This window comes from Palaemon carinicauda, chromosome 45 (genome assembly GCF_036898095.1).
Source record: "Palaemon carinicauda isolate YSFRI2023 chromosome 45, ASM3689809v2, whole genome shotgun sequence".
Lineage (NCBI taxonomy): Eukaryota > Metazoa > Arthropoda > Malacostraca > Decapoda > Palaemonidae > Palaemon > Palaemon carinicauda.
In genome coordinates this window covers 29,332,352-29,355,784 of record NC_090769.1, presented here as the reverse complement: position 1 = coordinate 29,355,784, position 23,433 = coordinate 29,332,352, and the positions used below count along the sequence as shown (strand labels likewise).

Genomic DNA, 23,433 nt, shown 5'->3' with positions numbered 1-23,433 from the left:
GTTGTAAGGTATCAGAGTTTTCATACAGTTTGTTTGTAGCCATTATTATTAGTTATCGTCCAAACACCTTCTCGCTCTGTGTATGTGTGTGCGATTTGGGTAGTTCACTTTTAAAGCTTCATACAGTATTTAATTTGCCATTCATTACTAAGCCATCATATTTCATTAGGCATTATTGTGGTTTATTAAAGCATGTTTGTATTCAATTTTTTCAATTTCTTGAGCATTTCAATAATCAACAACTACTTTTGGTAGGCATCAGCTAATCTCAAGGTCACGCTATTGTATTGCGATTACCCATACATACAGTACGAATAATTTTCTTAATTTATCTGAAATTTCTTCATAATGAACATTACATCAGCACCAATATGCAATAGTTACAGTATCCATACAGTTCGTTTATAGACCTTATTTATCATAATACGTTCTCTCTCTCTCTCTCTCTCTTTCTCTCTCTCTCTCTCTCTCTCTCTCTCTCTCTCTCTCTCTCTCTCTCTCTCTCTCTCTCTCTCTCTCTCTCTCTCTCTCTCTCTCTCTCTCTCTCTCTCTCTCTCTCTCTCTCTCTCTCAATTCCCCGTTAAATCTTCATATTTCTTTAGGCATTATTAGAAAGGATAAAATTAATAATGTTATAATTACATAACATACTTGGCAAGATATCTGTTGCTGTAAAAGCTAACTTACACGCAGATGTGTTCGTTTGTTCGTTATGATCGGTGATGAAACTTGAACAGAGCAGTGGTTGCAGTGTTATGTTGCGTGTTTAGCAAGAGCATGATATAAAGTTGTCTTTTATTTAATTTATGTTGCCCCTTGTGGCCGTGGGGGCATAAAAACAATTACAATAGTGCCAATGTATCCCTGAGTGTCGTAAGAGGCGACTAAAAGGGACGGGACGGGACGAGGGGGCTGGGAACCCCCTCTCCTGTATTATAATCCTGTGAGATATCAAAGAGGTGGAGTTGGAGGGAGAGTGACTGCTCCCCACACTCTAGTTTTGGGGTATTTAAATGTGCGTGGATGTAGTACGATAGAGTAAAAGATGTGAGATTGGAAGTATGTTTAGGAATAGAATGATGGATATATTGGCTTTGTGTGAGACAAAGATAAAAGGGAAAGGTGAAGTGATGTTTGGTGAAATGTCTTGTAGAGTGTCTGGGATTGAAAGGGAAAGAGCAAGAGAAGGTGTGGCTTTATTGCTGAGTGAATGGTTGACAGATAAAGTAGTTGAATGGAAGGAGATATCATCTAGGTTAATGTAGTAAGGGTTAGGTTGGGTAGGGAATGTTGGGCTTTGGTCAGTGCATATGGGCCAGGTTGTGAGAAAAGTGAAGAAGAGCTGAATGAGTTCGGGAATGTATTACCTAGGTGGGTGGAAGGAATTATGTAGTTGTCATGGGTGACTTAAATGCTAGAGTGGGCGCTGGAGAGGTAGAAGGTGTCTTTAGGAAGTATGGCGTACCAGGTGTAAATGAGAGTGGTGAGAGACTGGTAGATGTGTGTGTTGAGCAAAAGATGGTGATAAATTCTAGCTTTTTCAAAAAGAAAGATAAAAACAAGTACTGTATACATGAGTAACAATGGCAAATGGAAGTGTGTGTTGATAACTAAAAGAATGTTTAGAAGATTGAAAGACGTGCACGTGTTTAGGGGTATGGCTAACGGTATGTCTGATCATTTTTTGTTGGAAGGAAAATTAGTTGTAGCAAAAGTAGGGGAATAGAGTAGGCGGATGTATAAGGGAGCTAGTGAGGGTTGAAGAGCTAATAAAACCGGGGGTAAAAAGTAAATATCAAGAAAGGTTGAAAATGGCATATGACGAAGTGAAAGTAAGAGAAACTGGTAATTTAGAGGAGGGGGGGAAGTTAGTAAAAGAAAATTTGTTTGGATTGCAAGTGATGTGTGTGGCAAGAAGTTTGTTGGAGGCAGCATGAGGAAGGGCAGTGAATGGTGGAATGAAGGTAAAAGTGGAAGAGAAAGAGGGCTTCAGAAGAATAGCTGCAGAGTAATAGTGTAGAGAAGTATGAAAGATATAGAGAGAAAAATGTGGAAGTAAAGTGTAAAGTAAGTGAGGCAAAGAGGGCAGCTGACCTGATGTGGGGTCAGGGATTGGGTCATTCATATGAAGAGAATAAGTAGTAGTTTTGGAAAGAAGTGAAGAGAGTAAGGAAGGCTGGTTCAAGAATTTAAGAGACAGTGAAAGATGGAAATGGAAGGTTGTTAAAAGGAGTGGAGGCAAGGAAAAGGTGTGAGGAATATTTTAAGTGAGGAGAGCACTAGATGAAACAAGAGTAGGAAAAGTATCTGGTATGGCTGGTGTGAGAGCTGAGATGTTGAAGGAGGGGGGTGTGACTGTACTTGAATGGTTGGTGAGATTGTTTAATGTGTGTTTTGTGTTGTCAATGGTTCCAGTCGATTGGGTTTGTGTGTGTATTATACCACTATATAAGGGTAAAGGAGATGTGCATGAGTGTTGTAATTCAAGGGTATTAGTTTGTTGAGTGTGCTGGGAAATTGTATGGTAGAGTACTGATTAATAGGATTAAAGATAAAACAGAATACAATCTTAGAAGTACAGAGGGGTTTTAGAAGAGGTAGGAGTTGTATGAATCAGATTTTTACAGTTAGGCAGATATGCGAGAAATATTTAGTAAAGGGTAAGGTGTATGTTGTATTTATGGATCTGGAGAAAGCGTATGATAGAGTTGATAGGGAAGCAATGTGGAATGTGATGAGGTTATATGGAGTTGGTGGAAGGTTGTTGCAAGCAGTGAAAAGTTTCTACAAAGGTAGTAAGGCGTGTGTTAGGGTAAAAAATGAAGTGAGCAATTGGTTTCCGGTGAGAGTGGGTCTGAGACAGGGATGTGTGATGTTGCTGTGGTTGTTTAACTTGTATGTTGATGGAGTGGTGAGAGAGGTGAATGCTCGAGTGCTTGGACGAGGATTAAAACTGGTAGACGAGAATGACCATGCATGGGAGGTAAATCAGTTTTTGTTTGCGGATGATACTGTACTGGTTGCAGATGCGGAAGAGAACCTTGGCCGATTAGTGACAGAATTTGGAAGGGTGTGTGAGAGAAGGAAGTTTGAGTTAATGTGGGTAAGAGTAAGGTTATGAGATGTACGAGAAGGGAAGGTGGTGCGAGGTTGAATGGAGAGTTACTTGAGGAGGTGGATCAGTTTAAATACTTGGGGTCTGTTGTTGCTGCAAATGTTGGATTGGAAGCAGATGTACATCAGAGAGTGAATGAAGGATGCAAAGTGTTGGGGGCAGTTAAGGGAGTAGTAAAAAATAGAGGGTTGGGCATGAATGTAAAGAGATTACTGTTTGAGAAAGTGATTGTACCAACTGTGATGTATGGATCGGAATTGTGGGGAATGAAATTGATGGGAGACAGAAATTGAATGTGTTTGAGATGAAGTGTCTAAGGAGTATGGCTGGTGTATCTCGAGTAGATAGGGTTAGGAACAAAGTAGTGAGGGTGAGAACGGGTGTAAGAAATGAGTTAGCAGCTAGAGTGGATATGAATGTGTTGAGGTGATTTGGCCATGTTGAGAGAATGGAAAATGGCTGTCTGCTAAAGAAGGTGATGAATGCAAGAGTTGATGGGAGAAGTACAAGAGGAAGGCCAAGGTTTGGGTGGATGGATGGAGTGAAGGAAGCTCTGGGATAGAAGGATAGATGTGAGAGAGGCAAGAGAGCGTGCTAGAAATAGGAATGAATGGCAAGCGATTGTGACGCAGTTCCGGCAGGCCCTGCTGCTTCCTCCGGTGCCTTGGATGACCGCGGAGGTAGCAGCAGTTGGAGATTCAGTGTTATGAAGCTTCATCTGTGGTTGATAACGAGGAAGGGTGGCTCTTGGCACCCCTAGCAGTACCAGCCGAACTTGGTTGAGTCCCTTGTCAGGCTGGGAGGGACGTAGAGAGGAGAGGTCCCCTGTTTTGTTTCATTTGTTTGATGTGGTACTGTATTTGCCTTCTCGCAGCTATCTGGTTTCTTGGTAATGGTTATTTTCATTTCCATCGAAATGGCTTACCATTTCTTCACATTACTAACACTATTGCCACTAATCTTGCGCTTCATTGCACTACCACTAGTAATCTGCTCATCATCCGTAGTTATCGTTATTGTAATTTACAGTAATAAGCCAAAGATATAGTGGAGGTAATACACAAACATTTACGACGATCACAATAGCAAAAAATAGATTTTTTTATTTTTTTGCGGTGGCTGCATCGGGACCCAGCCAGGAGTGGTGCTAATTTCAATATTATAACTTTACGGAGTTTGAACATATTTTTTACTTGCAGTAATATGTTCATAAATCTGAAAGTTCGCAAATTGGATGTTTTTACCTTGACTTTCTGTACTGATTGCTTACAGCATTCTGTTTATCAAACTAGAGCTATAGCTTGGCTTATACTGTAATGAATAAAGATAATTCTAATTTTAGAATACTCAAATCCTTTTTTTCTCCTTTTTTTTCAGGGTAACTCCAAAGAAGAGCGTTCAAATGTACGAAAGAATCCCGAAAGAGCAAGCACTCGTCTTCCTGAAAAGGGATATATGGATCTGAACTCGGTATGTGAAGTGCTGTGTATTTGTAGATTACTATAATAATTTTTATCACTGTGTTTCTATTGTTTCATAAATGTTAACTACAGTATCAGTATTAGCCGTTTTTATTTCTTTTGTTGTCAGTTCTGAATGTCTTCAATATAAGTTTGGTTGTACATGCCTTATTGTTTATAATGTACAGTAGATAGTTTTCATATGAGCGGAAGGTATTTGCATGCTTGTTTGCTTGGCCTTTCAATAATTTTCTATTTCTCTCTCTCTCTCTCTCTCTCTCTCTCTCTCTCTCTCTCTCTCTCTCTCTCTTTTCTCTCTCTCTCTCTCAACTAGCAATGCATGAAATTTTCCATTAGGTAGTCCCAATATAAAACCCAAATTAGACTGTTATTGTTATCATCATCACATCCTTTAACCCCTTCGCTACAATGACATCGCTTGGTATCTAAACCTGCCCTGTATTACAGAGGATGACGTCCAAGATACATAATTTAGAAATATAAACCATATGGAAATTAAAATCACTCTTATATCCTACTAAAGAGTACAAAATATGGTTGTATATCACTAAAAATCTCCTCCCCTCCCTGATATTACCATCCTTTCTTCAGCCAACCAGCAAAGTCTTTGTGATTTAAGTCTTTATTCCTGATTGTGTAAGAGGAATTTTAGTCTGGTTTTATGTTACTATATAGAATCACATCATTTACTCTAGCCAGTGGCAACACTCCCTACCTGAGGCATTATTCAAACCCCCCGCTTGGAGTCGTAGGGATCCTCACATCGCATCCCACCAACTGAAACACTTGCGATTTTAGTCATTATTCATGATTATGTAAGGACTATTTTAGTGTATTTCAATGATGTCATATGCGTTCAAATCACACAGAAAGTATTCTCTAACGTAAGACGTAGCTGTGTCGCTCTTCCCTTGAGCCACACCTCCTTTACTCCCCCTCTGAATCCCATAAACAGCACCACCTAAAACACCAGTCATGCAAGTAGTTGAGAGCTTTGGTCAAATTCCGTCACACCTAATTACCATAAATAATTACCTGAAAATGTCCCTATCCATATAAATCTTCCCCTTAATTTTTTATAGATTTCAAAATTCTGACATCTTTTACAGTACTTGCATTTCACAGACATCTTAGGGTATTTCCTCAATATATTATCTCTGATCACATTTGTAACCCTAATAGATGTAAACACGACGATACGTGATTTATTTTTTCTAATTTTGTTTCTTATTTTCTCAACTATCATTTCTACATTTTTCATATCTTAGATATCTATTATAATTCATATTAGTATTGTTCATTGTTTTCACGAGTAAAAGTTGGCCTATTGTCATTATTTCCAATTTTTGACATTCTACGCCTTATTTGACATGTCCTTACATGCACATTCTCTTTAGCCAATCCCATGAAATACCCAAAACAGGAATTGTCCAGTTCATAGTGTCAGTCGCATGCAAGGTGGATTTCCCCACCTCCAGGGCTTCCCAAGGACACCCCGAACCTGTCATCAGTGGTAAATCAGCCGTCATTGTTTGACAGGCTCATCAAGGCGGTCTCAGTCGCCATGGCAGATCTTCCTAGGCATAAGCGCTTTTCACCGATAGATGAATATTCTCAGCAGAGGCCTGGGGCTGCCTCTACGCCGGTCATGCAATTGGAGAATTTTTTTTTTTTTTTTTTTTTTTTTTTTTTTTTTTTTTTTTTTTTTTTTGCCTTCTGACCCTAAGAAGCTTTCGGTTCCAATTCAGAAACCAGTTTCAGTGCCGCCCCTTTCTCCCATTGGGCGACCGATGAGGGATGCAAAATGTGCCCCAGTGTTGGTACATGACCTTATGCCTTGGAACTAACGCTAGTCATTACGGTTAAGTAGAGGAGAAGTAAGACCCCTCCACATACAGACGTCCTTCACCCTAGGGTGAGCAGAGACATTGGTTCTCCTCGTAAAATCGTTCTCGTACCTTTGTTCAGGCTCTCTCCTATTGAGGTAGTTCCACCCGAACTACGTCATCCCTCCAAACCATGTACGTAGGAGAAAGAACATCAGGCTAAAGAGGTTCAGGTTCCTAAAGAGCAGCAATCTCCAACAAAATCCTTACTGGAGGAGTATTTGCTGTGCCGTAGGAAGCCTAAGGACATCAAGACTGTCCCTAAAACTCAAAGGTGCATGATGCCCTCAAGAAGGCGAGGGCTAGAGACTCCCCTGTACTGGGCCCCTCTCAGAATATCCTTCATGTTGATGACTCTGACCCACTCCGGGCTTCTAGGGATGATAGCTTGGAAGTGGATGAATTCCTGGATTCAGATGGTAACAATTTTCCCAGGGCAAGTCAAAAGTTCCAGTCCAAACCGAAGCGATGGGAATAGGAATCTGCCATCTAACCAGTCCTTACCTGCATGAGGGTTTTCAATGGTTTGTCTAACCAAAAAATAGCTCCTCCTGAAGGTAGAGACACGGTCCTGGACCAAGTATTTGGGACCCTGAAACCTCCTTCGACCAGTTCGGTCATGCCCTTGTCTAAAGGGTTGTCAGCAGCAAGGAAGAAGGTTATATCTCGGGGTGCTTGCTCCTCAAGCTCCCTTCGGGCTGGTTCGTCATTTCATCTCCTTCCTTTGTCTAACAGAGGAGGCATTATGAAGTCTAGGACGAACCTGTTTTGGCCTGCAACCTGGCTGGTGGAGATGGATGCAGTTCGAGGCAGATCCCTGGATAATCTCAGTGATCTGTGTACTGTAGGGTATCGCATCCCATTCCTTATCAGCAGATGTGTATATTTGACTTTCACCGCCCACTTCCTGCAAGACGTGACCCACAGGAAAATGGAGACGTTCTTCAGGTATCCTGTGGGGGTAACAACACCTATAGTACTCTACAAAGCTGACCTCCGCTCTTTGCATGTAGAACCATTTCCTTTGTGAAACCTGGTTAGAAATGATACTTGTTGCATGCCCAATACCTCTTGCAAAGGAGGATTAAGTAAAGTCTATAGTATTCTCAAAGGTTCCTATAACTCGGAGAACTCTTTACCTAGACTAGTCACATTGCTTGTATCACAAGCACACAGCTTGCAGAGGCTGCTAGTTATACATAGCACGATATTTTGTGAGGTGCAAGGGTTCCTACCAGTTACAATCTAATATCGTAGGGAGAAATCCGTAGATCAGTGCCAAAAGCCAGTTATTAAGGACTTTCACCCTCCTAAGGGTTAAGTTATCCCTACAAATAGCGAAGGTTTGTATAGTGTGATGGAAAAAATGACAAATTCAGATGTAATTTGTATTTTTCTTAATGATATAAACCTGGAGCTATTTATACAGATTGGCCCGCCCGCACCTGTCCCCCAAGAAATCCTGCCCTCAAGCAAAGTGGGAGCTCAGCCCAGATGTGTGAGTGAGTCGGGTAGCCAGCTACCCCTACCCCTCTCGCTAACTAGCTGGTCGGGGGATTATCCTCCACTAAAAGTCTCATGGCTCTTTTTTCAGCTTTGTTGAAATTAATATCCCTTTAAATAGCTCTAGATTTGTATTGTTAGGAAAAGTACAAATTAATTCCGAATTAGTTATGTCCTTGACTGTATACAGAGAAAATAAAATGAACCTACAGTCTAAAGACAAAATGTTGGATAGAATTGGTCAACATGTTTGAGCCCACACACCGTGCATGGTTTACTACGATATATGATAGCCTCTTCAACTGAAGGAAGGAGAGGAAATACCATAGAGGAAAATAAGTAACAGATAGGGAGATGCTACTTCCTGATAAACCACCAGGCATACTTGTCCCTTCAATTATGCCTGCCCATTATATTTAAAAAAAAAAAAAAGGAAAACAAAATGTAGTCTGGCTGAGTGTATCCTTATGCAAGAGATCAGGTATACATTAAGCCAAACGATGGTAATTAAATGGCAAATAGTAGTCCTCTCTCTCTGTCATAGGTTGAAATAGTACTTAGTTCCAAAACACTTTAAATATTCTACTTAAAAGCCTACAAAATTTAATTACCTGATTATACATGATGTAGTATGGACATATTTCTAATAACAACGGAATCTGGAATTGTAAAATACAGTGATGCCTCAAGATACGAAAGTAATCCGTTCAGGATACGGTTTCGTATCCTGATTTTTTCGTATCCTGAGTCGCGTTTTACATGTAAATACAGTGTAGCCTAATCCGTTCCAAGCCTTACGAAAAGACACCTTTTCTTTCCTAAACACGCTAAACTGTAGTAATAAACATGCAATGCAGCAATTTCTATCATTCAATAATTAACCCAACCGTTAAAAACAGCCTAATCCATTCGAGAAACCACCATGAGATTATTCAATAATGTAGTTATAGCCTAGTTATCCCCTCCAAGCCCTATGAAAACGGTCCGTTTTCTTTACTACTGTATAAAAGTTACGGTACTGTATGTAAAGCATTTGGATCAGTGAAGGTGTATTGTTACCTGTACATACACCTAAATTAAGGATTGATACCCGGAAAAAAAGGTTACAGTTAATTAGTGTAACAAAAAAGTTGAAACTTACCTTTTGATTGAGACGATGTCCGATAGCGAAGTCGCGGCAGAGGAGGATGGCATAAGGCAGAAAACGTAACAAGTGACAGACTACGTACAGTAATTTACACACTTAACACATTAACACTTAAACTTTACGAAATAAAAAAAATGGCAGAAATAATTAACACTTAACATTACGTATGGAAAACTATAAAATGAAAGAAAAAATTACTTTAACACTTAACGGTAACATAAAACTTAAAATTGTATTTTTTTTTTTGCTTTTTTATAACTTTACGTTTTTCATATTTTCTAAATTTCTTCTACTTTTTCATCACTTTTTCTGTTTCTTTTCTTTACTTTCACCTTCTAATTCTTCATCACTTCCTCTTTTCTGTTTCTTTTCTTCACTTTCACCTTCGTCTTGGCCTACTAATACCGCTGGCCTCTTTAATAAGAAACTATCCATTGAAGCTTGTTTCTGCCTACTTTTCAACACATTTCTAAAATGCGTTAGGCAAACGTCATTGCAGTGCTGAAGCGCACGGTTGGTATAAACGTTTTCTGGATGTTCCTTTTCGACGTAGTCTGCCATTTTATGGAAACATGCGAGAATTTCCTTAATGTCTGCCGTTTTCAAAGGTGTAACATCCTCATCACCGCTAGAGAACTGCTCTTGAACAACACTCATTTGCATCGTCTCCAACTCCTTCAGGTCGTTCGTCGTCAACTCCTCGTGGTGCTCCTCGATAAGTTCTTCTATATCCTCGGCGCTAACTTCCAGCCCCATGGACGTACCAAGATGTACGATGTCAGCCACCTCAGACTGCTGAATGGGTTCAGGATCGTCAACGATCTCGGCTTCGCCTCCAGGCTTCCCGAACCCCTCAAAGTCTCGTGCAGAGACAGCATCAGGCCACAGCTTCCTCCAAGATGAGTTCAGGGTACGCCTCGAAACTTCCAGAATTCACGCAGAGTGAGGTTTGTACTCTCTGTGACTTGGAAACATCTCTGGAAGAGATGCTTCGTGTACAATTTTTTAAAATTTGAAATAACTTGCTGGTCCATGGGCTGGAGGAGAGGGGTGGTGTTAGGCGGTAGATACAGGACCTTTATGAAGGAATACTCGGCCAGAAGATATTCCTCGAGGCCAGGAGGGTGAGCTGGAGCATTGTCCAACACCAGCAGACATTTCATAGGGAGGCGCTTTTCTTCCAAATATTTTCGGACAGTCGGACCGAAGCAGACATTCACCCAATCAATGAAAAGTTGCCTCGTTACCCAGGCTTTAGCATTCGCCCTCCACATCACGGGAAGGTTCTCCTTGATGACTTTGTGGGCTTTGAAGGCTCGGGGATTTTCAGAATGGTACACCAGCAGGGGCTTTATCTTGCAGTCCCCATTGGCGTTTGCACAAAAAGCAAGGGTAAGCCTGTCCTTCATGGGCTTATGTCCAGGTAGCCTCTTCTCCTCCGCCGTGATGAACGTCCGACGAGGCATTTTCTTCCAGTAAAGCCCAGTTTCGTCGCAATTGAAAACTTGCTGCGAACTGTAGCCTTCCTGCAGTCAACTCGTCGAACGTTTTAACAAAGGCTTCAGCGGCCTTCATGTCCGAGCTGGCTGCCTCCCCATGCCGTACCACTGAATGAATGCCAGTCCTTTTCTTGAATTTCTCGAACCACCCCCGAGAAGCCTTGAACTCTTGGGGTTCCTGCTGGGATGTCCCTTCTCCTGCCCCATCTTCGGCCTGAGAACGCACGAGATCACCGAAAATGGCGGTGGCCTTATGGCAAATTGTAGTCTCAGTGATGGTGTCTCCTGAGATCTCTGTCTTTGATCCACACAAGAAGCAGCCTCTCCATCTCGTCATGCATGTGGGTTCTCTTGTTGGAGAAAATAGTGACGCCCTTAGAAGGTGCCGCTTCTTTGATGGCCGCCTTCTGCTTCAGGATGGTGCCTATCGTAGACGTATTCCGGCCGTACTCCTTGACGATCGCACTTAAACGCATACCAGACTTATACTTTTTTACGATTTCAAGTTTCGTCTCCATCGAGAGCATCGTCGTCGTCTTCTTTCCTTCGGCAACATTCTTGGGACCCATGGCTACAGTAATACGTAATATAAAACACTAAGTACGTTATATACAGTACTATGTATAGTAAACACTAATACAGTACAGTGCACAGTAACGAATGTTTAACAACGATAACACGTGGCGTACGAATGAACTGTATTTAACACTACGTCAAACAAGCGAAAGCACACAATGTCTGTTAATGATACCGCGGTCGGAACGAAAAGAGAGAGAGAGAGATGAACGCCCGTGCGTAAGCAAGCTGGGATAGTTGCCGACCAATAGGAAAGCAGGATCTTATGGCGTCGGCTAGCATCTGAGTAGGGAGATAACCAATGGGTGAGCGGGAGGCTGTAAGTGAGTCTACCCAAGTTCAAAGTCTGGCGGCGCGCGCTTTTTAAAATTACTCTCGGCGACAAGTTGGGATCTCGTAAGGTTTTCGTATCCTGAAATTTTATTCGTATACTGGGGCATAAAAATCTTCGAATCGCTTTTTGTATCCTGAATTTTTCGTAAGCAGAAACTTTCGTATCCAGAGGTATCACTACATGAATCTCAGAATAAACAATGTTAAATGACAACCCAATTTAAGAGCCATTTTGTCTCCAAACATTTTAGTGAGTAGTTTTAGTACTATTTATCCTATTTAGCAAAAATTACTCTTCCCAAATGAAACAAAATAATTGATTTTTCTCTATTCTCCAGGATTGCTCTGATGATGATGAAGATTATGAAGTTACCAGTAACGTACAGAAGAATCCCAAGAAAAAACAACCTGCTCAAACATCTGAAGAGGTATGCATGACATTCAACTTTGGGAGTCGAGTGATCATTTCTGTAATATTTATTAGTTCAACAAGAGAAGTTTGTCACTTCTAGATTCCCATGTCTCATTCAGTTATATTTCTGAAATGAGAGGTAGAAATTTTGGTAAGGTAATTTTAAGAAGTTGAACACCTAGGTAAGGAGAGATAAAAAGGATTGGATAAAAAGTAAAAGGCGCAACTAAGTAGGCATTGCACAGAACCTTTAATACTTTATTCCTGTAGAAGGGTAGTACTGGCTGTACACCTACTGTGGTATATTGTATTACTGTTCTGTAAACATTAGTTGCCTTTCTAACTGTTCATAACCACAGTTTACCAATTAATCAAATTATAAGTAAATTGAATTTTACAAAGTGAAAGAAATATCAATATTGTAAAATTAAATAAAAAGATATTCTCTTTCCTATGCAAAAGAAACCTTTTTCATTTAATTGGACTTTACTTTGGCACAAGCTGGAGATGGCCGTTGATGAATTATTAAGGATCTGTCAGCCAATATAGCAGCCACTTTCCGCCAGTGCGTAGGGTGAACAGGTGCCAACTTGCACTGGGCAACCCATTCCAACTCTAGCCGTCGTCCTATTAAGGCGTGTATTGTTACATCTGGCCTTTGAAGTTTTTCTTCTTTGTGTTAACTATTTTTCTCATCTCCGTATGAGTGCAAAGCAAGGTTGTGTGGATAAGAACTTGTCCTGGTGTGGATAGATGTCATTGTGGAACATGCATGAGTCTTTTGAATGTTCATCCACATCCTTAGTGTCCAGTGTGTAGAGGACATCAGTGCACGTCAGTCTCTCCTTGTGTTATGTAGGAAGTGGTTGCCCTCCCAATGTGAGACATTTCATGGCAGAAAGAAAAAGAAACTTCAATAGGTTCGCTCTTCAACATCTTCAGCTTCAAAAGTGAGCAAAACATCTAGATCTCCCATTCCAACTTCTGAAATTCCCCTTCCTGCTCCTTTGTCGTCAATTTTTTTACAGGAAGAGATGATGAAGGATGACAGCAGTGTTTCACCAGGTCTTTCCCGACAACGTAGATTCTTTTGCCTTCCATAGCGAAGTAGGAGATCCTTTGCTTGAGGTCAATCCTCTTGCTGCATGTTTATTGTAGTTACAGTTGTAGGTTGGCCAGGACACCAGTCATCTGTTGAGATACTACCGCTAGAGAGTTATTGGGTCCTTTGATTGGCCAGACAGTACTACATTGATTCCCTCTCTCTGGTTACAGCTCTTTTTTCCTTTGCCGACACATACACCAAATAATCTGGTCTATTCTTTACACATTCTCCTCTGACCTCATCCACCTGACCCACCTGACAGCAGTGACATTGAAAAACAATTCTTCTTCGCTCCAGGGGTTAACTATTGCACTAATTTTTCTGTGGTTAATTTCCTCTTGGTAAGGATAGAAGGGACTCTTTGGCTATGGTAAGGAGCTCTAGGAGAAGGACACCCCAAAATCAAACCATTGCTCTCTATTCTTGGGTAGTGACATAGCCTCAGTACCAATGTCCTCCACTGTCTTGAGTTAGTTCTCTTACTTGAGGGTACACTCTGGCATGCTGTTCTATTATAATTATCTTCCTTTTATTTTTTCAAGTTTTTATAATTTATATCAGATATTTTAATGTTACTGATCTTAAAGTATTTTGTTTTAATTATTAATTTCTCTCCGGTTTATTTATTTCCTTGTTTACTTTCCTTATTGGCTTTGTGTGAAACAAAGATAAAAGGGAAAGGTGAAGTGATGTTTCGTGAAATGTCTGGTAGAGTGTCTGTAATTGGAAGGGGAAGAGCAAGAGGAGGTGTGGCTTTATTGCTGAGTGAATGGATGACAGGTAAAGTAGTGGAAAGAAAGGAGATATCATCTAGGTTACTGTGGGTAAGGGTTAGGTTGGGTAGGGAATGTTGGGCTTTTGTCAGTGCGTATGGGCCAGGTTGTGAGAAAAGTGAAGAAGAGAGGAATGAGTTCTGGAATGAATTAACTAGGTGTGTAGAAGGAATTATGTAGTAGTCATGGATGACTTGAATGCTAGAGTGAGCACTGGAGAGGTAGAAGGTGTCATTGGGAAGTATGGCGTACCAGGTGAAAATGAGAGTGGTGAAAGACTAGTAGATGTGTGTGTTGAGCAAGAGATGGTGATGAGTTGTAGCTTTTTCAAAAAGAAAGATAAAAACAAGTATACATGGGTAAGAGTGGCAAGTGGTAGAAAGGGTGTTAATGGATTATGTGTTGATAACTAAAAGAATGTTTGGAAGATTGAAAGACGTGCATGTGTTTAGGAGTATGGCTAATGGTATGTCTGATCATTTTTTGGTGGAAGGAAAATTAGATGTAGCAAAAGAATGGGGGAGTAGAGTAGTGGACGTAAAAGGGAGCTAGTGAGGGTTGAAGAGCTAATAAAACCGGGGGTAAAAAGTAAATATCGAGAAAGGTTGAAAATAGCTTATGACGAAGTGAAAGTAAGAGAAACTGGTAATTTAGAGGAGGAGTGGAAGTTAGTAAAAGAAAATTTTGTTGGGATTGCAAGTGATGTGTGTGGCAAGAAGTTTGTTGGAGGCAGCATGAGGAAGGGCAGTGAATGGTGGAATGAAGGAGTGAAGGTAAAAGTGGAAGAGAAAAAGAGGGATTTTGAAGAATGGCTGCAGAGTAATAGTGTAGAGAAGTATGAAAGATATAGAGAGAAAAATTTGGGAGTAAAGTGCAAGGTAGGTGAGGCAAAGAGGGCAGCTGACCTGAGGTGGGGTCAGGGATTGGGTCATTCATATGAAGAGAATAAGTAGTAGTTTTGGAAAGAAGTGAAGAGAGTAAGGAAGGCTGGTTCAAGAATTGAAGAGTCAGTGAAAGATGGAAATGGAAGGTTGTTAAAAGGAGAGGAGGCAAGGAAAAGGTGGGAGGAATATTTTGTAAGTTTACTGAATGTTGAGAATAATAGGGAGGCAGATATAATTGCTGTTGCAGGTGTTGAGGTGCCAGTGATGGGAGATGAGAATGAGAGAGAGATTACAATAGATGAAGTGAGGAGAGCACTAGATGAAACGAGAGTAAGAAAAGCATCTGGTATGGATGGTGTGAGAGCTGAGATGTTGAAGGACTGGGGTGTGACTGTACATGAATGGTTGGTGAGATTGTTTAATATGTGTTTTGTGTTGTCAATGGTACCAGTAGATTGGGTTTGTGCTTGTATTGTACCACTATATAAGGGTAAGGGAGATGTGCATGAGTATTGTAATTCAAGGGGTATTAGTTTGTTGGGTGTAGTTGGAAAAGTGTATGGTAGAGTACTGATTAATAGGAATAAGGATAAAACAGAGAATGCAATCTTAGAAATACAGGGTGGTTTTAGAAGAGGTAGGGGTTGTATGAATCAGATTTTTACAGTTAGGCAGATATGCGAGAAATATTTAGCAAAAGGTAAGGAGGTGTATGTTGCGTTTATGGATCTGGAGAAAGCGTATGATAGAGTTGGTAGGGAAGCAATGTGGAATGTAATGAGGTTATATGGAGTTGGTGGAAGGTTGTTGCAAGCAGTGAAAAGTTTCTACAAAGGTAGTAAAGCATGTGTTAGGATAGGAAATGAAGTGAGCGATTATTTTCCTGTAAGAGTGTGACTGAGACAGGGATGTGTGATGTCGCCGTGGTTGTTTAACTTGTATGTTGATGGAGTGGTGAGAGAGGTGAATGCTCGAGTGCTTGGACGGGGATTGAAACTGGTAGACGAGAATGACCATGAATGGGAGGTAAATCAGTTGTTTGCGGATGATACTGTACTGGTTGCAGACGCGGAAGACAAGCTTGGCCGATTAGTGACAGAATTTGGAAGGGTGTGTGAGAGAATGAAGTTGAGAGTTAATGTGGGTAAGAGTAAGGTTATGAGATGTACGGGAAGGGGAAGGTGGTGCGAGGTTGAATGTCATGTTGAATGGAGAGTTACTTGAGGAGGTGGATCAGTTTAAGTACTTGGGGTCTGTTGTTGCAGCAAATGGTGGAGTTGAAGCAAATGTATGTCAGAGAGTGAATGAAGGATGCAAAGTGTGGGGGCCAGTTAAGGAGTAGTAAAATATAGAGGGTTGGGCATGAATGTAAAGAGAGTTCTGTATGAGAAAGTGATTGTACCAACTGCGTGTGCTGTATGGATGGGAGTTGTGGGGAATGAAAGTGACAGAGAATCAGAAATTGAATGTGTTTGAGATGAAGTGTCTAAGGAGTATGGCTGGTGTATCTCGAGTAGATAGGGTTAGGAACGAAGTAGTGAGGGTGAGAACGGGTGTAAGAAATGAGTTAGCAGCTAGAGTGGATATGAATGTGTTGAGGTGGTTTGGCCATGTTGAGAGAGTGGAAAATGGCTGTCTGCTAAAGAAGGTGATGAATGCAAGAGTTGAATGGAGAAGTACAAGAGGAAGGCCAAGGTTTGGGTGGAGGGATGGAGTGAAGAAAGGTCTGGGTGATAGGAGGATAGATGTGAGAGAGGCAAGAGAGCGTGCTAGAAATAGGAATGAATGGAGAGTAATTGTGACGCAGTTCTGGTGGGCCCTGCTGCTTCCTCCGGTGTCTTGGATGACCGCGGAGGTAGCAGCAGTAGGGGATTCACCGTTATGAAGCTTCATCTGTGGTGGATAATGGGGGAGGGTGGGCTGTAGCACCCTAGCAGTACCAGCTGAACTCGGTTGAGTCCCTTGTCAGGCTGGGAGGAACGTAGAGAGGAGAGGTCCCCTTTTTTGTTTAATTTGTTCGATGTCCGATAAACATCTGAGTCTGAATTACTCAGAAGTTTGTATCTGTGTAGAAATAAATAAAACATTTTAAGATCAGTAACAATGGTAAAATAGATCTGTCATATATAAACTAAGAATAAAGTCTTAAGTTGGCCTGTTCAACATAGAAAGATTTGCGGCAAATTTGAACTTCTGATGTTCCTAATTCAGTTTTCTATGACAATAAAAAAGAAAAAGGGGTTTTATTGCATTACAATACGGTGCTAGGCAACACCACTGTATGGCAGCATAATGCGCTGCTTCATGGCTTACCTTGGTCATCTTCTGGTCGTTGTGTTATGAGGAAGCATCCCCTCCTCTTCTACAATCACGACTCAACTTGTCCGCACTGGCTTTCCCTTATATAGTGCTGAGTGCTTTGTGTCTTTTTGTATATCATTGTAACAAGTTGTGCTTTCATTATTTGTGCAATAACAAGTGTGCTGAATTATGGCTAGTTCTTCTAGTGTCATGCGATTGTGCCCCGGCCATGATGGGCACCCTTGCGGCACCTTCACGAGTTGAGTTGACGATCTGCATCCCTTTTGCTCCTCATGCTGTGGCAAAAGATGTTACGTGGAATCTCCATGTGAGTATTGTAGGGAGTGACCGTCCTCCCAGTGGGAGAGGTATCGTTCTCGATGAAAGGAAAGAGCCTCAAGAGATTGTTCTTCTTCCTCCTCGTCTTCCAGCTATGGTAAGAAACGTAAACTCGTACTGTATTTGTATTGAAAGTTATCCCCTACCTTGCTCCTTCGTGTGTGGAGCCTCCTGATCCCTGGTCACAGAGAACGACTGTCGTAATTTATTAATTGATGACTTTTATTAATGTCTTTAGTATTAAGAATGTGCATGAGTCGATGCTCGCCACAGATCCTTTGGTTATGGCCGCTTTGCTTTCCAAGGCGGATCCGATCCCAGTATTCTTGGTCTGTGATTGTTCTGTAATGCATAGATCTCTCTCATCTCCTGTAAGTATTTTGAGTGGTGAGCCTTATGTGACAGATTTTGTCAAAGAAGACATTTAGCTTTTGGAGGTATCTCCAATCAAAGCATCAAAAGTCTCTCCCTGTTACGTTTGTGGAACTCTAGAGTTGAGACTGCTATTTCTCCTCGCACGGAAGCATCCTTGTTGGAGGATCCCTTTTATCATTCTCCAGATCGTTCTCATAGGCAGGCATGCCTCATTCCCCTAGAGGTCCTCAGCACATCTCTCCTCTTTAAAAGTTTTGTGGAATTGTCCTAGAACCTCCCCATTACGATATTTTGAGGTTGGTCGGACTGCTTCGTCTGTCCATAACCACGACTTTGTCCAAGCCCAGTTGCTCTAGACGTATTGTGTTCTCTCCTTCCAAGTCAACCGCTAGGAATCAGTTATAACTTCAAAGCCTTTATTAGTCCCACACATTTTGTTCATAGAGGGATCAGCTCGTATATATGTTCAGACAAAGAAGTCTGTAAGCTCCGCTATACCCACGTGTAATAACGTCGCTTAACATGCCGCCATTCCTATGAGGGATGATATTCCTCCGTGGAATGTTCGGGCCAACTAGTCTGTTTACACTGCTGTGCTCACACGTGATGATATTACTACATGCGCTGCCATTTTAACGTGTGATGGCTATGTCCCCTTATCACACGATTATGCATGTTCAGGCTCATATGAGAGTGGAACTCCTCGTGGTCATGTTCAACCGTTAACTTCGGTCTGTTATCAGGAAGCTTTGGCTTATAACCACCACCAAGCTGATTCACATAGCTCAACAACCATTGGCTATTCAAATAACAAACTCGTTGCTTTACTTAGCCACCCTCACGTATGTACCTTGCCTGATGTTCGTCCTGCTCCAAACTTTCCGTGGTCTTTGGAACAACAAGGTGCCTATTTTTCAGATGAATCTTCTTTTCAGGTTCAAGGCTGGGAAAGGTCGCATAAACTTTTTTCCCCTTTTCCAAGAGTATTTCCTCCATCTGCAGCAGATGATGTAACATTCATTGAGCGTCATAGACGAGGTCCTCGTAGAAGGTGCGCCAGGCACTATCAACCTCCTACTCCCTATGATGGACTAATAGGAGGTTGCTGGAGTCATCTCTTTTGCTCCCGTATGAGAATAATAAGACTGACATTTCCAGGAAAGAAAAAGAACTATTAAGTTTAGTTCTAGGGGACTTCATACCCACCTATCTCAGTCACCCTTCTCAGTCTGAGCCAAAGATCAAAAGTGAGGAGTCTTGTCAAGCGAGTGGGTGGGCTTACCACCTGTCGTTAACTACCTAGTTTATAATTTGAATAACCACTGAATACATCCATACTTATAAAGGACTTAGGTTTGCATAGCTAGGAAAAATACGAATTACTTTCAAAATTGATTTCTCTCATTTTTCAGGATTCCTCTGACGAAGAAAAAAATGAATATATCAATAAGCGGCGAAAGTCTCCTAGAAAAACAAAAGTAAAGCCTAAACATGCTGTTAGCAAGGAAAGGGTATGTCTGACATTTAACTCTTAAGAATTCAGAGATTATTATTATGTTCAATAAGAGAATTATGTCCTATTTCCAGATTCCCATAGGTTTCATTCATAGGATGTGTTTAGAAATGAGAGGTAAACATTTTAGTTAGGTACCTTTAAGATGTTGAACAGCTAAGTAAGGAGAGACTAAAAGGAATGGATAAAAAGTAATGCATCTATGATTGAAGGGATATGGCTAAGAACTAGCAATACTATACAGAAGGTCCTTAACTTAACATACATTTAGAAATACAAACACAAATTCAACTGAAATAACAAAGATAAGATAAAGACATACAGTAATAAAACAATATATCATTTAATACAGTAAGCAAAATGACAATTGTGGTAATCTAATATCTTTCACTGTCATAGGGTAGAGTTCTCTTGCTTGAGGGTACACTTGGGCACACTATTCTTATTTCTCTTCCTCTTGCTTTTATAAGTTTTTATAGTTTATATCTGAAAGATATATTTTAATGTTGTTACTGTTCTTAAAATATTATGTTTTAATGGTTCATTACTTCTCTTGTAATTTCCTTATTTCCTTTCCTCACAGGGCTATTTTTCCTGTTGGAGCCCTCAGGCTTATAGCATCCTGCTTTTCCAACTAGGGTTGTAGCTGAACAATTAATAATAATAATGTGAAACCTGACTATTTGTTGACTTTTGTAGGCGGAAATTATAGGCATGGGATCCTGGTTAGGCTTACCCTCGGCCAAAATTTAACAAGATTTGACTTACAAACAATTCACCTTATGAACGTGTGTCGCCACCTAGAAATCCCAAACAGACAAATATAATACTCAACTTGGGAGCAGGGATCTCTAAAACGTCGGACATCATCAAAAACACAAAACAACACAGAGTTACGAAAAACACGTCCGAACGTTCACGGGTGCTAACAAGGAATGATGGGAGAAGGATAGGTGGTGGTGGGGGGAGGGGGGGGGCATATACCTAATACTCCCTTTCATGCGTTTTACCTGCTCAACTATTCTCTTTTTCCCACTTTCATACTCAACAGTCCCTACACTCATTATCACACCATACATCGTCAGCAAATACCCTGTCAAATATTCTTCTAACTCCCTAGGCCAAACTCTCTTGCTATCACCATACTTAGCCTGACTAAACCTTTCATATACCCTAAAAAAAGTCATATACATCCCTACTGCTATGTGCATTAAATCTTTCACACCAAGGTACCTCTCTCTTAAACACTGTCTTACATGATTCCCCAAATTCATTCTCACCATTATCTTCACTGCCTACTCCCTTCTTGTTGGTTTCTTGCTCATTTAATGGATTTTGAAACAAAGCGAAAAATATATTTTTGGGCTCAAGCCATGTCGTCCTGATGGGAGCTTCCTATATACAGCTTTCTAAGGGATATTTGGCTACAGTGATACTCTAGAGAATTGACCATAGGTCTCCAGAATTCTAACTCCTGGCGCAAATATCCTTAAAATTTTTCTTAAGGATATCGCATAATATCAGGGGATGTATATCTTGATGCGACACAAGGCAATCTTCACCCTGAATAGCGTTTTCGCTCTGATGGGGAAGAGTGGTGAAATTGAAGGGGAGCCGTTATCAAGGTTACCCTTCCTCCCCTACTATTACAGGGCTCCAAGATGGCGCTCATTCCTATTTCAGTAGCGCTTTCGCACGATTATCTCCCTACTTATCTAGTGTTCTAGATCGCTATTTTCGAGGATTTAACGTGCATTCTCCAGCATCTTCTGCCTCTGGAAAGTTGAGTATTTATATTTTCAAACTCAAATACTTATCCTTATTCATTCCAGTTTTACCCTTTTTCTTACCACTTTCACCCATCAAGATCATCCTCACTCTCATCCTGACCTTTCTTCTGTTCTTTCTTCACACTACTTTTACCTTTCTTCTCATTTTTCCTCTCACCCTTCTGTTCATCCTTACTATGCCTAATCCCATTACCTTCACTATCACTGCATTCACCATTACATAGTCATCATACACTCCTGTAAAGTATAGTATAACAGAACACTGTTGTTCCTGTCTACTACATAATACTGTGCTGTACTACAGTATAAAACTCACTGATATTACATAGTAGTGTACTGTATATTACTGTACAGTGACAGCATAGCTGTACTGTAAGTTTTTGTTTTGTTCAGACAACTCGACCACATACATTTGACAACTCACCGTACACGTAGGCTACGGGTATGTTCACTTATGTAATATTTAATAAAGAAGCATAAATACTGTAAGTACAATACTGAAAATAGTTAATAAAAAACTATATTTTAGTGTAGTAATATTCTACTGCTATTCCCGGTCCCCGGGACTGTTATTTAATTCTATTCAATCCCTTTTTTATACATCCTTTTCTCATCCCCGGCTCTTCCGGGTTCCTCTTGGAATAGTCTAAGGTTCTCTGCATGTTTAGTCTAAGACTATGCATTTTGCTTTAATTTCAAGGTCCGGACACTCCGGGGTCCCTTCTAGAGATCATTAATTAGGTGTTCATAGACTATTCCTTTTTACAGGTGGTCCGCTGTCAGATGACAGCCTGCGCGGCCGTCCTTCAACAGCCCTGTGGTCATGAGGTCTGTAGATCTCACGCCAACTGCGGGGTCCAAATGGATGACCTTATAGTTTGGCACCCCGACAACGGCCTTGTCTGTTACGACCTTGTCACCACCCTCTCTTCGGAATCAGTGAGTCCTCTATAGGTCGTTTTTCTACTTGCATTCATCTTGCTTTGTATAATGAACCTTTGGTTATTATTTCTCTCGAGCTCCGTCTCCCGGGTTTGCTAACCATATCCCTGCTCTTTCAGAGTTCTCAAGCAGCTAAGAACACAGCAAGAGCCACCTTGAAAGTTTGGGTAGGCGGCTTCGCCCGTAACGTCAAGGCCAAGCAGCCTTACGTTTTTTCTGAAGAATACTGCAACCTGATTTATCCCAACGCGAAATCTTTTGCAGCAGTACCTAAAGGAGTGGCAGCCCCTATTATTGCCTACATTGCAGCAACCCTTGGCCTTGCTCTTGATCAGGGTACTGACCTCGGTGACGACCCCGACCCCATTGAGGACAATGTTGCAGCTCTAAATTTAGATTTAGAACCTATGGTTTTAGACGAACCGGACCCAGGTAAGGAGGTAGGTGAGGCAGGTGGGTCCGGCGCTAAGATCCCTCTTTTTAGCCCCTCTTTTTCTTCGTCATCTGATACTTCTTCCTTTCTAGGTTTTGATGCGAACCGTGAATCTATCCCAAGATCACACCCGGTTCTTCCCAAGGTTAAGTCTCAGAAGAGACCCTTAGTTAGGACTCGCAAAGAATCCTAAACTACCCAAAATGACCAAGTCAAAAAAGGCTTCCCTCCCCGGAGCCCCAAGTGACTCAGCTAGCACCTCCTCTACCTCTCAGGACCCGGGAGTGCAGCCAACTTCCTCAGTTGCCCCGGCAAACTTCGACCCGGTGGCTCTCACTAATATGATGACTCAGATTAGCACGATGCTATCTGCCGTTACCAACAGACTGGACACTTTAGAAGGAGGACTGCCTCAACAACAGCAGTTCCTCATCCCGGACGCCTCAAAACTCCCGCCTTTCACTAAAAATAACCCGTGGAAAATGGCGCTCCACTCCCCTTTCACTGACGGGATGTTGACTATTGAAGGCTTTGGAACCCAGCCCATCGAAGACTGAGAGTTCTTCCCTCCCGGCCTTCAATTCCCCTTCCCCGGCTGACAGAAGAAGCTCTTGTCCGGCTGGATAAGGTCCCTAAGGAGACCGTTATCTTCCCAAAAGAACAGGCTCAGTCTGTTTGGGTTAGAACCCTGAACGAGTGGGGTTGCACGAACACCATGCTAACTCCCCACAAGAGCACGTACACTATGTTTCTTGTGGACGAGCAAACCCCTACTCCTTGCGTCACCAAAATGGTGGACTTAGCTCTTCAGGCAGTGGCCGAAGACAAACCTTTGCCCCAGCTTCGGGAGACAGACCCTACATCTCTTCTGCTCCCATCAGATAACGAATGTTGGCTTAACATCCAGTCAACCTTTACCTCTGACAAATTATCCGCTGATTGTGCGTCAACGCAATTTAGCGAACGTCGTCCAAGACTTCCCGAAACCTTGATTCGACTCGAGTTCGAGTCCCGGTCTAGATTTGG

The 23,433-nt window shown here is 41.5% G+C and overlaps 1 protein-coding gene across 5 annotated transcripts in view; it reads left to right on the top strand.

Moving 5' to 3' along the window:
- LOC137634617 (protein FAM133-like) overlaps positions 1-23,433 on the top strand; it is a 153,317-nt gene that overhangs the window by 72,329 nt on the left and 57,555 nt on the right. For all 5 annotated transcript variants that reach the window (XM_068367086.1, XM_068367085.1, XM_068367084.1 and 2 more), the window contains 3 exons: positions 4,493-4,585; positions 11,879-11,968; positions 19,142-19,240. In XM_068367086.1, coding sequence (XP_068223187.1) covers positions 4,493-4,585; positions 11,879-11,968; positions 19,142-19,240 — 282 coding nt within the window. The remainder of the gene's footprint in view (positions 1-4,492; positions 4,586-11,878; positions 11,969-19,141; positions 19,241-23,433) is intronic.